This window comes from Candoia aspera, chromosome 4 (assembly GCF_035149785.1).
Source record: "Candoia aspera isolate rCanAsp1 chromosome 4, rCanAsp1.hap2, whole genome shotgun sequence".
NCBI classification, from domain to species: Eukaryota; Metazoa; Chordata; class Lepidosauria; order Squamata; family Boidae; genus Candoia; species Candoia aspera.
Genome location: NC_086156.1, coordinates 5075388 through 5091337, shown reverse-complemented (window position 1 = coordinate 5091337; position 15950 = coordinate 5075388). Strand labels below are relative to the sequence as shown.

Sequence of the window (15950 nt, the reverse complement as noted above, 5' to 3'; positions counted from 1 at the left end):
AAAGAAAGGAGTTTCTTTAGAAAACTCTGATTGTACATGTTGCTTGCTGATTGTAATGTAGCACCAAAACCCTGGGAATGCTTTAAACAGTATATATATTGTGTATGTATCTGTCAGAAACAGAGGCTAAAACCAGAAACACAGTAAAAGTCAGACCATGTTGAAGGACAGCATAACCATAAAAACTGATATGAAAGAGGGTTGCAAATCATTCTGTCCCTCCACCCCGCCCGCAGCTTGCTGAAAAAGCCAGTTCTATATGGCTTTTCGGAAGGCCAGCAGGGTCTGTCACAATTAATACAGTGCTACGAAGAATTGGCATTCGCGTGATGATAAAATAATCTGATTTGTATGATTTTGATTTAGCCAAGTGATTGAATCCAACCAACTATGGTTTATTTAATAAAAAAAGAGTTCTAGCCCTGCCTTAGGCCTGAAAGCCGGCTGGGTGGGCCAACCTTGGGCCAGTCACTCTCCCTCTCAGCCCAACCCACCTCACAGGGTTGTTGTTGTGGGGAAAATAGGAAGAGGAAGAAGTATTAGGTATGTTCTCCACCTTGAGTTATTTATAAAACTAATAAAGGTGGGATAGAAAATAAATTAAACAAATGAACAAACAAATAAGCCATGCTTAAAAATGAAGGGATGCGGTGGCGCTGCGGGTTAAACCGCTGAGCTGCTGAGCTTGCCGATTGGAAGGTCGGTGGTTCGAATCCACGTGACGGGGTGAGCTCCCGTTGCTAGTCCCAGCTCCTGCCAACCTAGCAGTTCGAAAACATGCCAATGTGAGTAGATTAATAGGTACCGCTTGGGCGGGCAGGTAACGGCGTTCCGTGTAGTCATGCTGGCCACATGACCTCAGAGGAAGTGTCTATGGACAAACGCCGGCTCTTCGGCTTTGAAACGGAGATGAGCACCGCCCCCTAGAGTCGGACACGACTGGACTTAATGTCAAGGGAAACCTTTACCTAAAAATGTCTTAGAACTATGTGTGAACCAGGTCGATGTGTAAGGCACTTTAACAGACAGAGGAATCAGCTCCCTTCCCTGGTGTAAAGGTTTTTAGAGCTGACCTTGGGGGAGGCATGAGTGAGCCTCCAAGGAGGGACTTGGAGAAGTGATTACACAGCCCTTAGAAGGAAGCATGAGAAAGAAACTCAAAATAACCCTGCCTTGATCTTGTTTAGGACACGATGGGACAGAGAGAAGCTAGGACAATCTTTCAAGATTCTGTCAATAAACCCTACAGTGATAAAGTAACCTTCCTAGAATCTCTGCAGTGCCTGTTTCCCTCTCCTGGCCTAGGGCTGCTGCCCACCTTCCAACTTCTGCAGGATAACGAAGAAGGGGAGGGAAATGCACCCAGGAAAAAGAGAGGAAAATACCTCTTGGAAAAGAATATGGATCTTGTCTAAAACTCACTTCGAGGTTTGTCTAAATCACAAACAAATGTTCTAAAAGAGCAGGTGTTCCTCCTGTCCCTTCAGGATAACACGTAAAGCTTCCCGAGATGAGTTTGACTCTTGAGGACGCCACAAGCGCATCCGTATCGTTTTCCTGGCAATAGCGTTAAGTGATTTGGCACTGCATTCTTCTGTTGTTTTTTTAATTGTCGACTCTAGTCTATCATCCTGAGATTCCTTGGTGTTTTCCCATCCACATCTGACCCTGATTAGCTTGTTCAAGATCAGCCAAGAATAGTCAGGAGCTGCCACCTGCTGCAGGCCTCTTTGGCATCCTTTGCAGCAAGTTCTTCCCCTCTGGAAGCAATCCACTGAAGACACTTTTTGCCTAAAACCATCTCATTAGAAATTGACATCACTGCACCCGGCAAGAACTCACCTATTGCAACCGAAAAGGCAGATGTAGCCGGAGGAATAATTCTGATGCTTTGGGATGTTGAGGTCATGTTCTGTAACTCTATAGCCATCTACAAAGCAAGAAAGGACAGAGCCAGTACAGCCCCCCAGCCAGTTTGTGACCCAGAGAGCACCCTCAAAGCACAGTGTCAACATTCCGCACCAAAATAGTTGACCTTTAAGAATAAGGGAACGAAGGGGATGCAAAAGTAAGTGGGAACAGATATGTCAAGGCCAAACACAGCCAATTTTATCCTTAAAATCCCAAAGCTGCTCTCCGGCCCAAAATTGCCTGAATGCTTTATTACTGCACATGTTCTCCACGGCCCTCACACTCGCAAAACAGTTAGTTGGGCCCTTGATTGCAAAAAGGTTGACTGTGATGTTACGGTGTATCTGTCCCAGAAGGAACTCTTAAAGAAGGGTTAGTGGGTTTAATTTATTAAATTAAAAGTGCCACTTTATTAAAAACTGAAAGATGTACCGATCCGGCTGAAGAAAAGCAAGGAACAGGCAACGTGGATCTCAGAAATTCTCTTGGGTGGCTCTTACCTCATAAACGTGGCCAACTTCATAATCCGAAAACACCACCGCAGGCGGGTTTGACAGAAAGACTGGCACTGACTGGGAAGTGCTGAAGTGAAAAAAAGGATGGTTACAAAGAGACTCCAGAGAATTCTCAGGACCATGTTGCCATGTTAGCCATCACTGATTCTGCTGAATGCCTATCTGAAGAGCATGGGAGTACTTCGTTGCACTGTCCCCGAAGCTGGGCTTTGGCCCAAGACCTTCTCCAAAAACTCTCTGCAGACGGTAACGTTTAACGTGACAGAAGGAAAAAACGATTAAGCCACACAGGTTTAGGAATGCGAACTGGATTTAATTCATTACATTGAAATCTCTATCGGCCCTGGCTCCACCCTGGCCCTGCTCTGGCATGCCACTCAAAAGATGGGTGTAGCCTGAGAAAAGCTGTGCTTCCTCGCTCTTGAATCACTGTTTTTTTAATGAACCTGCATCAATATTATTCTAACCACAGAATGAGGCCACATTAACAAAGATGAAACCCTTTTTTTTTTTTTAGCCAAAACGGAGGAGATTGTCTTTTGTGCAGACCTAGCCCGCCCAATGCCCTTGAGATATGGGAGGCAGCAACTCCAGGATTCCGGTGGCAGCCTGGCTGAAGGAAGTTGTGGTTCTGACATCTCTGGGAATGCTCTGGAATCTGCACCCTGAAAGGCTTTGCAGCTCCTCTGTTTAACATCTTGAAGCAATTCATTTCTAAAAGCAGAGACTATATGCCAACTGGTGATGCTCCCAGTAATGTGTGTGACAGTGGTTTATATCAGCTGTGCTCTCCTCGCCCTGTACAGTTGCTATCAAAAGCAACAACTTTGTGACAAATCCCCTCTTCCCTTTTCTGCAACATGCAGGCTGAGCAACACAAATATTTTTGTGTTCAGATATAGAATGACTTGGAATATTTGCGGTGGGGGGAGCATATAAATGTTAAATATCACTGTTGCAGCTAAGAAGGCCAGTAGTGTAAGAACAGAGAGCACCATTTGTATGTATTTATTCTTTTATTTTATAAAGAACTACCTTTCCATCACAAATTTTTTTCTTCCTGCTATCATCCGCTCCACCTTCTTTTGAGGCAGAATCAAGGACCTGCCTCCATGGAGTGAGTTAGGTGGGAAAAAGCGAGGATTTTTCAGGAAATTGTGGCGATCTTGCAGTTTCTGAAGGTACACACGGTCTTTCTGCCTGTCAGCTCTGGACATTTCATTCTTCCAGACGGGTTTGCGCAAGGGTCTAGCTTTTTTCTACCATAAATGAAAGGAGAAATATGCTTTTCAGATAGGCGTTTGTACAAGGCTCATCCTGTGTCACTGAAACTGATCACACCAAGCTTTGAGATTTTCAGAATCCTAGGACTGAAAGAGCTACTGAATCCATCTAGCCCACCTCCTGCTTAAGACAAGAATCCTATTTAAAGCCTCCCCAACAGAGGGCTGTCCAGCCCCTGTTTGAACACCTGATCCAGCAGAGGGGAGCCCAGCATCTCCCTGCGTCGTAAGTTTCATTCAATATCCAACTGCTCTTATTGTTAGGATATATTTTTTCGGACATTCAACCAGAATCTGCCTTTCTGTAACTTGAGGCCCCTTTTTCAGGTGCTGCAACCTGGAGCAGGAGAGAACAAGTCTCAACCTTCTTCCATGCAACATCTTTTCTAACAGAAGAGGATCTCTGTAGCTCAGGGTTGAACTGTGGCACCCCTGGTGCTCTCTGAGCTTGGTGGTTGGCTTGCAGACGTTTCATTACCCAGCTAGGTAACGTCATCAGCACACTTACCTAGTTGGGTAATGAAAAGTCTGCAAGCAAACAGCCAAGCTCAGAGAGCACCAAGGCCTCCAACATCTTTTCTGCATTTGAAGCAGGCACTCACACTCCCTTTTAGTTACTCTCAAGACACATAAGCTATATTTGTCAACTGCTCTTCAGAGGACAATATGGCCTCGGTTTTGGAAAGAATAGCCCTACAACTCATACATCTAGCAGTCAGAAATTTAAAAAAAAACTGGAAATGGGCAATGTCTGGTGAAAGTTATGACCCTGCATATATTTACTTGAGGGCGAGCACCAGGAATCCAGATGAACATGCTGCTGAGACTGACAGTGGGACTAACATAAATCAGTACAAATTGATTATAGTAAAGCCTGGGTGTAGTGTTAGTATCAGAAGGATTAGACTCCTCAAACCATGAAAAGGCCTATTTTTGAGCCTAAAAAAGCTACGCACTCCTACAGTAAATGTAAAGATTCTGCTATGCATTTACCAGAGTTTCCTGTAAATAGTTGTTCTCTTTTAACCACCCAACCCACAGGAGAAGCAGGGACTTTATAAATATAACAATTCGATACAACTAGGAAATTAGGCTGATTAAGCTGCCATCCCATCTTCCATCCAATTTTATTCTAATTATATAAATGTACATCTTGTAGGCACGGAAGCTGGATTTATCCATACAGTATTTTAGATTTCAGAACTGCCATTTACATCCTTTTTTTTTTTTTAATAATGGGCACAAAACTGCTGATGGAAAACAAGCAATGCAGTTAAGAGGCCTTAAGACACCCCAGACATTTTCTTCAGTTTCACTCATAAAACCCCACAAATACAGGTAGTCCTCGCTTAACAACCATTCGTTTAGTGATGGTTCAGACTTTCAATGGTGCGGAAAAAACCTTGCAACTGGTCCTCACACTTACAACCTTTGCAGTGTCTCCACAGTCACGTGATCACAATTTGGGTGCTTGGCAACTGGTTCGCATTTATGACTGTTGCAGCGTCCCATGGTCACGTGATTGCCATTTTCAAACTTCCCAGCCAACTTCTGACAAGCCAAATCAATGGGAAACCGTGTGATTCACTTAACGACCATGTGGTTTGCTTAATGCCCGCAGTGATTAACAGCTGCCACAAAAAGGACTGTAAAATTGGGTTGGATTCGCTTAGTGACCGCTTTGCTTAGCAACCAAAATTCTGCCCCCATGTAAGGTCGTTAAGGGAGGACCACCTGTAGACCACAGATTAAAGGCACAAGAAAGAGAAAAGGCTGTATTTACTGAAAAAAGAAAATGGCATCACGAGTCTAGAAAAGATTAACCGGATCACATCATGACAAGGCTGTTCTGCCGGACTAATCAGGAGACAATGTCGAAGCAGTAACAAAATAAAAAGACAGACTGTACCTTACAGGGTGATGTCATAGCTTCGCCTGGAAGATTAGTAACTGAAGACTCCACGGTTAAACTGGACAAAGATACATCTGAAAGACTTGCCCATAGCTTTTTCATGTGTGGGCTTTCCCTGAACTGGAGAATTTCTGAGTCATCAGAAACATGGTGTTTACGAACAAGGGTTTCTTTCATATAGCCAGGTTCTGAGACATCTACATTTAAAGGAGAGAAAAGCAAGCTTAGAGAGCACTAGAAACAGAAGGGGCATATAGACATATATACTTACCAGGGTTAGCCGTTACGCAGAATGCAAGAAAGGAGCATACCAAGGAAATTACAGGTAGTCCTCGCTTAACAACCATTCATTTATGATGGTTCAGACTTACGACGGTGCTGAAAAAACCAGCTTGCGACTGGTCCTCACACAATCATCATGTAATCATGATTCAAGCGCTTGGCAACCGGTTCGCATTTATGACCGTCGCAGTGTCCCATGGTCACAAGATCACCATTTTCGACCTCCCCGGCCAGCTTCTGACAAGCAAAATCAATGGGGAGCCACGTGATTTGCTTAGCGATCACATGGCTCATTTAATGTCCACCACAAAAAGGTCATAAAGTAGGGTCTGCTTTGCTTAGCAACCAAAATTCCAGTCCCAATCGTGGTCATTAAGCAAGGACTACCTGTAAAGGCAGGAGATAAGAACATGAAATACAACCAGCCTGTCATGAGTAAGGATGGCGAGCAGGGGGCTCCCATCCAGACTGTCAAGCGCATGCGTAGCACTGAGGAATTGGTCAGCCATTCCAAGAGGCACAGATCGGGACCGCCTTAACCTTTGGGGTTTATATGTCTGGGTTTTCCCACGCTTCTTCAGTTTGTTAGGATTCCTGTTAAGTACTAGCAATAAATATCAGAGACCAGTTCCTTGTCTCAGCGTGTTTCCTTAATTTCTTGTTCCTCCCTCTTTCGATGGGAGTAGGAGTTTGTTAGGATTGATGTCCTAACAGCCAGGAAACACGCTGAGACAAGGAACTGGTCTCTGATATTTATTGCTAGTACTTAACGGGAATCCTAACAAACTGAAGAAGCGTGAGAAAAACCCAGACATATAAACCCCAAAGGTTAAGGCGGTCCCGATCTGTGCCTCTTGGAATGGCTGACCAATTCCTCAGTGCTACGCATGCGCTTGACAGTCTGGATGGGAGCCCCCTGCTCGCCATCCTTACTCATGACACAGCCCAATTCATTTTTTTAATGGGCCACTGTAAAGCAGCCCATTATTGGGACGCGGTGGCGCTGCGGGTTAAACCACCAAGCTGCTGAGCTTGCCGATCGGAAGGCTGGCGGTTCAAATCCGCGTGACGGGGTGAGCTCCCCTTGCTAGTCCCAGCTCCTGCCAACCTAGCAGTTCGAAAACATGCCAATGTGAGTAGATTAATAGGAACCGCTTCGGCGGGCAGGTAACTGTGTTCCGTGTAGTCATGCCGGCCACATGACCACAGAGGAAGTGTCTTCAGACAAACGCCGGCTCTTCGGCTTTGAAACGGAGATGAGCACCGCCCCCTAGAGTCGGACACAACTGGACTTAATGTCAAGGGAAACCTTTACCTTTACCTTACTACTGTAAAGCATCTGAATTTACCTGGATTTCAAGTGTTAAAATGATGACATTTTGTCTTTATTTAATTAAAAAGGTACAAAGGCGAAAGAGAGAGAGAGAGGGAGAGAAGGACAGATGGATGAAGGGAAGCAAGCAAGCAATAACTACCAATAATTATATATAAGGGCTTTGTGTGTGTGTGTGTATTATATGTCCATATGTGCATTTAAAAAATGACAATTTCATATGCTTTCAGATATTAGTATACATTGCGTCCTTGGAAAATCACATTAGTCTTTCTAGTTACCTTTAGGAGCGCGGGTAACAAGTACTGGATCTGTGATGTAATCTTCAGGACAGATTAAATGGTGCTTTTTAAGAAGTGCGTCATCCACACACCACCTGAAGGTAGACTTCACTAGGGACATACACATTTAAGGGAGATAAGTGTTTAAAAATAAACTTGTTTCCATTATGTCTACATATAGGAGAAGAGGAGAACATTTTGGAAGGGAAACTGAAGCCAGTAATCAATTTCCATGCCCACCAAAAAAGCAACGATTGATTTGGAGGCAGATACTTTTCACAGGGAAATTTTCATAGGTGGGAAAAGTGGGAGCAGAGGGCTAAAAAGGCCTCTCCTTTTGCCTCTTCATCCTAATCCTCATTCTTCAAATTTTATAGTGAACCAACCCAATAGGATTTCTCTGCCTTGCAGCAATCCTCACCACACCAACAAGGTCAACTCAAATCCCAACTAATCCCTTTCTCGTAAACCAAGGGACGTTTTCCTTTGTTATGAGCTATGTTAGAATAAAATGCCCCTTCATGGTTAGGTTAGGATAAAATGTTAGAATAAAATGCCCCTTCGTGGTTAGGTTAGGATAAAATGTTAGAATAAAATGCCCCTTCGTGGTTAGGTTAGGATAAAATGTTAGAATAAAATGCCCCTACATGGATCACTGCCTTGGCGTGGCGAAGGGGCTTGCGTATCGCAATGAAGCCACAAGCAATGCCATGCCGGGCCACCCAAGATGGACAGGTCCTGGCGGAGAGTTCTGACAAAACATGGTCCACTGAGAAGGAAATGGCAACCCACTCCAGTGCCCTTGCCAAGAAAACCCCGTGGACAGTATCAAAAGGCTAAAAGATGTGACGCCGGAAGATGAGCCCCTCCGGTCAGAAGGTGTCCAATATGCTACAGGGGAAGAGCGGAGTGCAACTACAGTAGCCCCGGAAAGAGTGAAGTGGCTGGGCCAAAGCCGAAGGGACGCTCAGTTGTGGATGTGTCTGGAAGTGGAAGGAAAGTCCAATGCTGTAAAGAACAATATTGCACAGGAGCTTGGAATGTAAGATCTGAATCAAGGTAAGCTGGATGTGATCAAACATAAGATGGCAAGATTGAACATTGGCATCTTGGGGATCAGCGAACTAAAATGGATGGGTATGGGCGAATTTAATTCAGGTGACCATTACAGCTACTACTGCGGGCAAGAATCCCTTAGAAGAAATGGAGTAGCCCTCATAATCAGTAAAAGAGTGGGAAGAGCAGTACTGGGGTACAACCTCAGAAACGACAGAATGATCTCAGTTCGAATCCAAGGCAAACCATTCAACATCACAGTAATCCAAGTCTGTGCCACAACCACTGATGCCGAAGAGGCTGAAGTTGACCGGTTCTATGAAGACCTACAACACCTCTAGAACTAACACCAAAAAAAAAAGATATCCTTTTCATCATAGGAGATTGGAACACTAAAGTAGGAAGTCAAGAAATAACCGGAATAACAGGCAAGTTTGGCCTTGGAGTACAAAATGAAGCAGGACAAAGGCTAATAGAGTTTTGTCAAGAAAACACGCTGGTCATAGCAAACACTCTTTTCCGACAACACAAGAGACGACTCTACACATGGACATCACCAGATGGTCAATACCGAAATCGGATTGATTATGTACTTTGCAGCCAAAGATGGAGAAGCTCAGTAAAAACAAGACCTGGAGCTGCCTGTGGCTCAGATCATGAGCTTCTTATTGAAAAATTTAGGCTTAAATTGAAGAACATAGGGAAAACCACTAGACCATTCAGGTATGACCTAAATCATATCCCTTATGAATATACAGTGGAGGTGATGAATAGATTTAAGGGACTAGATCTGGTAGACAGAGTGCCTGAAGAACTATGGACGGAGGTTCGTAACATTGTACAGGAGTCAGCAACTAAAACCATCCCAAAGAAAAAGAAATGCAAGAAAGCAAAGTGGCTGTCTGATGAGGCTTTACAAATAGCTGAGGAAAGAAGAAAAGCGAAAAGCAAGGGAGAAAGGGAAAGATATAACCAACTGAATGCAGATTTCCAGAGAATAGCACTTCTTAGATGAACAATGCAAAGAAATAGAGGAAAACAATAGAATGGGGAAGACTAGAGATCTCTTCAAGAAAATTGGAGATATCAAGGGAATGTTTTATGCAAAGATGAGCATGATAAAGGACAAAAAAAGGCAGGGACCTAACAGAAGCAGAAGAGATTAAGAAGAGGTGGCAAGAATACACAGAAGAACTAGACAAGAAAGATCTTAATGTCCCTGATAACCACAATGATGTGGTCACCGACCTTAAGCCAGACATCCTAGAGAGTGAAGTCAAGTGAGCCTTAGGAAGCATTACTAACAACAAAGCTAGCGGAGATGACAGTATTCCAGCTGAGCTATTTAAAATCCTAAAAGATGACGCTGTTAAAGTGCTGCACTCAATATGCCAACAAATTTGGAAAATTCAACAGCGGCCACAGGATTGGAAAAGGTCAATTTACGTCCTAATTCCAAAGCAGGGCAGTGCCAAAGAATGTTCAAACTACTGTACAATTGTGCTTATTTCACATGCTAGCAAAATTATGCTCAAAATCCTACAAGCCAGGCTTCAGCGGTATGTGAACCGAGAACTACCAGAAGTACAAGCTGGGCTTCGAAGAGGCAGGGGAACTAGAGATCAAATTGCCCACGTTCGCTGGATCATGGAGAAAGCAAGAGAGTTCCAGAAAAACATCTATTTCTGCTTCATTGACTACGCTAAAGCCTTTGATTGTGTGGATCACAACAAACTGTGGGAAATTCTTAAAGAGATGGGAGTACCGGACCACCTTACCTGTCTCCTGAGAAACCTGTATGCGGGTCAAGAAGCAACAGTTAGAACCGGACATGGAACTACCGATCGGTTCAAAATTGGGAAAGGAGTACAACAAGGCTGTATTTTGTCACCCTGCTTATTTAACTTATATGCAGAGTGCATCATGAGAAATGCCGGGCTGGATGAATCACAAGCCGGAATTCAGATTGCCGGGAGAAACATCAACAACCTCAGATATGCGGACGATACCACCCTAATGGCAGAAAGTGAAGAGGGACAAAGAGCCTCTTGATGAGGGTGAGAGAGGAGAGTGCAACAGCTGGCTTGAAACTCAACATTAAAAAGGCTAAGATCATGGCATCTGGTCCCATCACTTCCGGGCAAAAAGAAGGGGAAGAAGTGGAAGCAGTGACAGATTTTGGAAAGACCCTGATGCTGGGAAAGACCGAAGGCAAAAGGAGAAGGGGACGGCAGAGGATGAGATGGTTAGATGGCATCACCAATGCAATGAACATGGATCTGAGCCAACTCTGGAGACAGTGGAGGACAGGAAGGCCTGGAGTGCTATGGTCTGTGGGGTCACGAAGGGTCAGACGTGACTTAACGACTGAATAACAAGAAGAATAAAATGGAGCATGGAAAATATTAATTCCCTTCACCTGATGGCAACTCAGTCTGACGGTAGGCTTCTGGAATTTCCATCTGATGCAAGCTCAAGAGTCTTTCCTCTTCTGCCGTGGCCCGGGCCCTCGCCTGGATGATGTGTCTCTCTAGCATCGTTGCCTCCATTAGTCGGTGATTATATTCTTCATGGAGCTATGGTTAACATCCAGTTATGGGTTCATTTATTTGACATCAAAGTACAAATTTTTAACATTATGTGCCAAAGAAGCAAAAAAGAAGAAGAAGAATTCTGCTGAAGACAGAAATGGACAGTAAACTTTTGCTCTGGCTTAGTATGGCAGTTTCTAACCCTTGTTCTAATTAGGTGATATAAGTAATAAACAAATGTAGATATGTGTACATAGATAAATACATATATATATGTCTGTGTACAGTATGTAACTGCGTGTGCGTGTGTATGTCTCCCAGAGTTACCAAAATAATTCAGCTTTGAACAGCCATAAAGCAGACCATTCTGCAAGCTTAAATCACCGCGCTCAACTAGTGTTTTCCTGAATAGAGCTGAACGGAAAGTTTACCTTTCGCAACTCTTCCACAAAGTATTCATGATGGGGATTTTTTCCTCCACGGGATTTGATCATATTATCCACCATATCTGCTGCTATCACCTCTGAAGTATATAAGTTCTTAAAGACACTGGTCAGCACATGGGAAATGTCCTGGTTGGGGATAGGGGGAGACACAATCAGAAAGTGAAACAGATGTGGAAATATTTGAAGCTGATCCTACAATAAGAGTGACTGCATGAGATTTCATGTCATTTCATGTCAATGGTACAGTCTATCCAGGAGAAAATACTACAGTTAAATAATTCCATATTTTCCAAAAGGGACACGGTGTCACTGTGGGTTAAACCGCTGAGCTGCTGAGCTTGCCGATCGGAAGGTCGGCGGTTCAAATCCGCGTGACGGGGGGAGCTCCCGTTGCTAGTCCCAGCTCCTGCCGACCTAGCAGTTCGAAAACATGCAAATGTGAGCAGATTAATAGGTACCGCTTTGGCGGGCAGGTAACGGCGTTCCGTTTAGTCATGCCGGCCACATGGCCACGGAGGAAGTGTCTACGGACAAACGCCGGCTCTTCGGCTTTGAAACGGAGATGAGCACCGCCCAACTAGAGTCGGACACGACTGGACTTAATGTCAAGGGAAACCTTTACCTTTACTAGCATCTTGAAAACTGGCTTAAAGCAAACTTCAAGTTGAAAGTTACAATGCATACACTTTCAGTGTTAAAAACCTTGAGCATGCATTCAAATAAATAAAGTTGAGAGTATAATGACAATGAATTTAGCAGCTGAATTTCTTGCTATCATGCCTAATAATTACAGATTACAATGACAGAAAATAACTTCTGTTTCAAATTAATGAGGCATATCTTTTTTTATTCAGTCTAAACTACATACAGTTGCTTTCATTCACTGCTGCTGAGTTCTCATGGTGCTGAAAAAATAGTTTGCCTATTCACCTTCGGCGCTCTTTATAGCATGAAACTGTCTTTGAGGATTCCTTAGAGGCTGCAGCTAGTGAAAAAACCAATTATTACATTGTTACTGAGCCTAAAAAAACATGTAACATCACACTGGCTTCCAAGCCAAGTTCAAAACATTTATGTTCATATGTAAAATGCTAAAGTTATTATGAACTCAATATTTAAGAGCTTCTGTGTTCATGTGACAGCCAGTTTGGTGTAGTGGTCAAGACATCAGGCTAGGAACCGGGAGACAGTGAGTTCTAGTCTGCCTTAGGCACGAAGCCAGCTGGGTGACCTTGAGCCAGTCACTCCTTCTCAGCCCTGGGAAGGAGACAATGGCAAACCACTTCTGAAAAACCTTGCCAAGAAAATGGCACGGACTGGTCCTGGCAGTCTCCAAGAATCGGACACAACTGAACAGATTAAAAAAATGTTCATGTAGAATATGTAAATTCATACAGAAGATGAGGCAGAATTGTCCAGAGTTGTTCCCAAAGACAGGTGGCTTCGAATTGCAAGAAATATCTCAGCTGGACATCAGAAACAATCTTCGAACAGTAAGAGCTGCCACTGTGGAACAGACTCCTGGAAGTTATCACTTCTCTTTCACATGCTCAGAATCTTTGGCAATGAGCAACATATAAACTGCAGCAAGTAAATGAATAAATATTTCTGGGTACTCACTGGGATTTTCTTATAATTGCAACTACTAATGCTTCACTGGAGACTATTCCAATCTGAGTTTTAGGAATTAGTTTTATGAGCTACAGGTCGGGGGGAGAGTAAGCACTTTCTGGACTCCCAAAAATTCCAGTGGGACTTTGGAATTCAACCCATAGGGACTGTATGGAGTAGTTGTCAATTTCATAAAATTTATATTCCTGGATTCATCATCCCTGGAGACGCTGATTTAACTGAAAGCTCAGATTTCTAGAGGCTGGCTATAATCTATGGCCAAGAAGGACCCCTATTGCACATGGCCACGGGTCAACTGAATATACAGCAAATCAACAACCAGAAACTTCCACCCTTTTTTAAAAAAATTGTGGCTACTGTGTAGGTTCCCATCTTTGACAAAGAACACCAGCACTGAAGCTCATCCTTCCTCTATGCAGGCACAATGTTTTGACTCAAGTCTTTCCTTCCAACTAATATTTACCCAACTCAGCTATTTTCCCCAGTGGACAAGTACTGGAAAATTTTAAAAATGGAACAAAGACCAAGCCCTCTTCTTCCTGTAACAACAAAAGAGATCCAATCCGATCATTCCTAAAATGTTTTGCTTCATTCTTTTTTTTAAAAAAAAGCAGGAAATCCTGATCACAAAGCCTCCCTCTCCTGCATCTGGGCACACTTCTGGTGACGGGTTACATTTTCACAAGCTTGCAGGCAGCTCTGGAAGCAGACTGTTAACGATAAGGGAGCTTTTCCAAGAAAAAATATTATTATTTAAAAACATACTTCTAAAAGATCTTAAATATGAAAGCCAGTCTGGTATGGTGGTAAAGCTGGGAGGCCATGAGTTCCAGTCCTGCCAGCTGAGTGACTTTGGGCCAATCCATCTCTTTCAGCCCAGCCCACCTCACAGGGTTGTTGTGTGAAAATAGGAAGTGGGCGCATTATGCACAACACCTTGAATTGTACAAAATAAAAGTGGGATATAAATCTATTAATAGTGAAGGTGGTAAAGGGATTGTCCAGTCTTCAACATTTTACAGACAAAAATACAGCCCCTTCTCTATCATGGATTTGGATCACTCATTCATATTTTAATAAACTTTCCGGCTAACCTACCTACCTACCTTCCTTCCTTTTCTTTCTTCCTGCTGTCATTTAATCACTGCCCAGAGTCACTGGGAGTTGAGCAGCATATAAATTTAATGAATTATTATTGTTATTATTAATCATCCTTCACTATGGTCCTTGTCTCCTTGAAGTCAAAGCATTTACAGCACTTTCTGAATTAAGGGGTGTGTTTAAGTCACCAACAGAACATCCTACTTTAGAAAATCAGTAACTTTAAAAGGAAAAAAAACCTTTCTCTCCTTTTTTTAATAAATTGGGTTTTTTAAAAAAAATTCTCTCCACTGCCCAGAGTTCCTCTGATAAATGGGCAGCGATACAAATGGGTTCAATACAATCAAATCATCAATAAAATGGATTAGGATGGCTCCTCCCCGCCCGCCGCCCCACGTGCTGCAGGTAGGCTGAGAAAGCACTCTGCACATGCCCAGGAACCCTCTGCCTCGGGTGTCCAAACTAGCATCCCGGGGTCTATGAGGACATCTAGGCACAGGAAAGAGAAACTGCAGGTGGCACTCTGCCCATGCTCAGAGGTGAGGCGCTTTGTCATCCAGGCGAGATGCCAAAGAAAAAGCGCCGCCCTACAAATGAGCGTTTGCAAGGGAACTAAGGCCGGAGGGTGCGGCGGCGGTTCTTCCTTCACCTGCGTCAGCTCCGAGGTGGGCCTGTGCCTGTACATGTAGGGCTCAAGGCTCTGGCAAGCCCTGGCATCCGCCGCGCCCGTTTCCACGCTGGGCTGCATCTTCGCGCAGCGCCCTTTCCCGGTTGCTAAGGGCCCGCTTTCTGAGAAACGAAAACCAGACCCTTAGCAACAGCAACTTCCGTTCCCTTCCGGAAGCCACGAGTCGCTCCCCCGCCTCCGAACTCCCATCTTCGCCAATCTGGTGCGGATAATCCCGTCGTTAGCCTACCATTCCCAGAATTCATAGCCAGCGCGCTGGGGCTTGTGGGAAATGTAAGCAAACTTGTATCAAGTGGCCCTCAGCTTGGGTGAAACTACACAAGCGGATTTATCTATAACGTGTCTGATTTGGTTGTGTGAAAATGGCCCTTCCAGGGCTGCGTCCAGCGAAACTATGGATTGTTTCCATGATGGTGGGTTGAGCAAGCCAGAGAGGCTTGGTTCATAAATAATGCAAAGCCATAAACCCTGATTTCCAATTTGTAAGGACTGGATTCGCACATCACACTTAGGCAAAACCAAAAAAATTGCATTTTGCCTCCCTGCAATATATGAACCCATTAGTTTGGCCACCCCTTATCTATTGCAGGTAAAATAAAAACACAAAACTAAGATTCCTTTAACAGCATTTAATTATAATTTGCATTGTTCATGTTTGTCAATTTAGGGAATTGATTTTAGATTAAAAGGCACAGCAAACATTGAATTTTTTTTAAAGGGGGAATTGCAACTAAAGGACATTGCTAATTTTATCCACTAAAATCAGCCTATGTTCCAGATCCATTTTGATACAGGCAGTTCTTAATGACCACAATCAGGACCAGAATTTTGGTTGCTAAGCAAAGCAGTCATTAAGCAAATCCAACCAGTTTTTATGACCTTTCTTGCAGCGATTGTTAAGAGAATCACTGTGGACGTTAAGCGGACCGTATGGTTGTTAAGCAAATCACATTGTTCCCCATTCATTTTGCTTGCCAGA

At 43.7% G+C, this 15950-nt stretch overlaps 1 protein-coding gene across 1 annotated transcript in view; it reads right to left on the bottom strand.

The window, feature by feature from the left end:
• Positions 1-15046, bottom strand: part of DLEC1 (DLEC1 cilia and flagella associated protein) — a 54808-nt gene extending 39762 nt beyond the window's left edge. The window contains exons 1-8 of the mRNA XM_063303330.1: positions 14933-15046; positions 11536-11676; positions 10993-11149; positions 7518-7628; positions 5619-5818; positions 3462-3685; positions 2412-2493; positions 1843-1930 (exon numbers count right to left, since the gene is read on the bottom strand). Of these exons, the coding sequence (XP_063159400.1) occupies positions 1843-1930; positions 2412-2493; positions 3462-3685; positions 5619-5818; positions 7518-7628; positions 10993-11149; positions 11536-11676; positions 14933-15031 (1102 nt within the window). The 5' untranslated portion in view covers positions 15032-15046. The remainder of the gene's footprint in view (positions 1-1842; positions 1931-2411; positions 2494-3461; positions 3686-5618; positions 5819-7517; positions 7629-10992; positions 11150-11535; positions 11677-14932) is intronic.
• Positions 15047-15950: the final 904 nt, after the last annotated feature.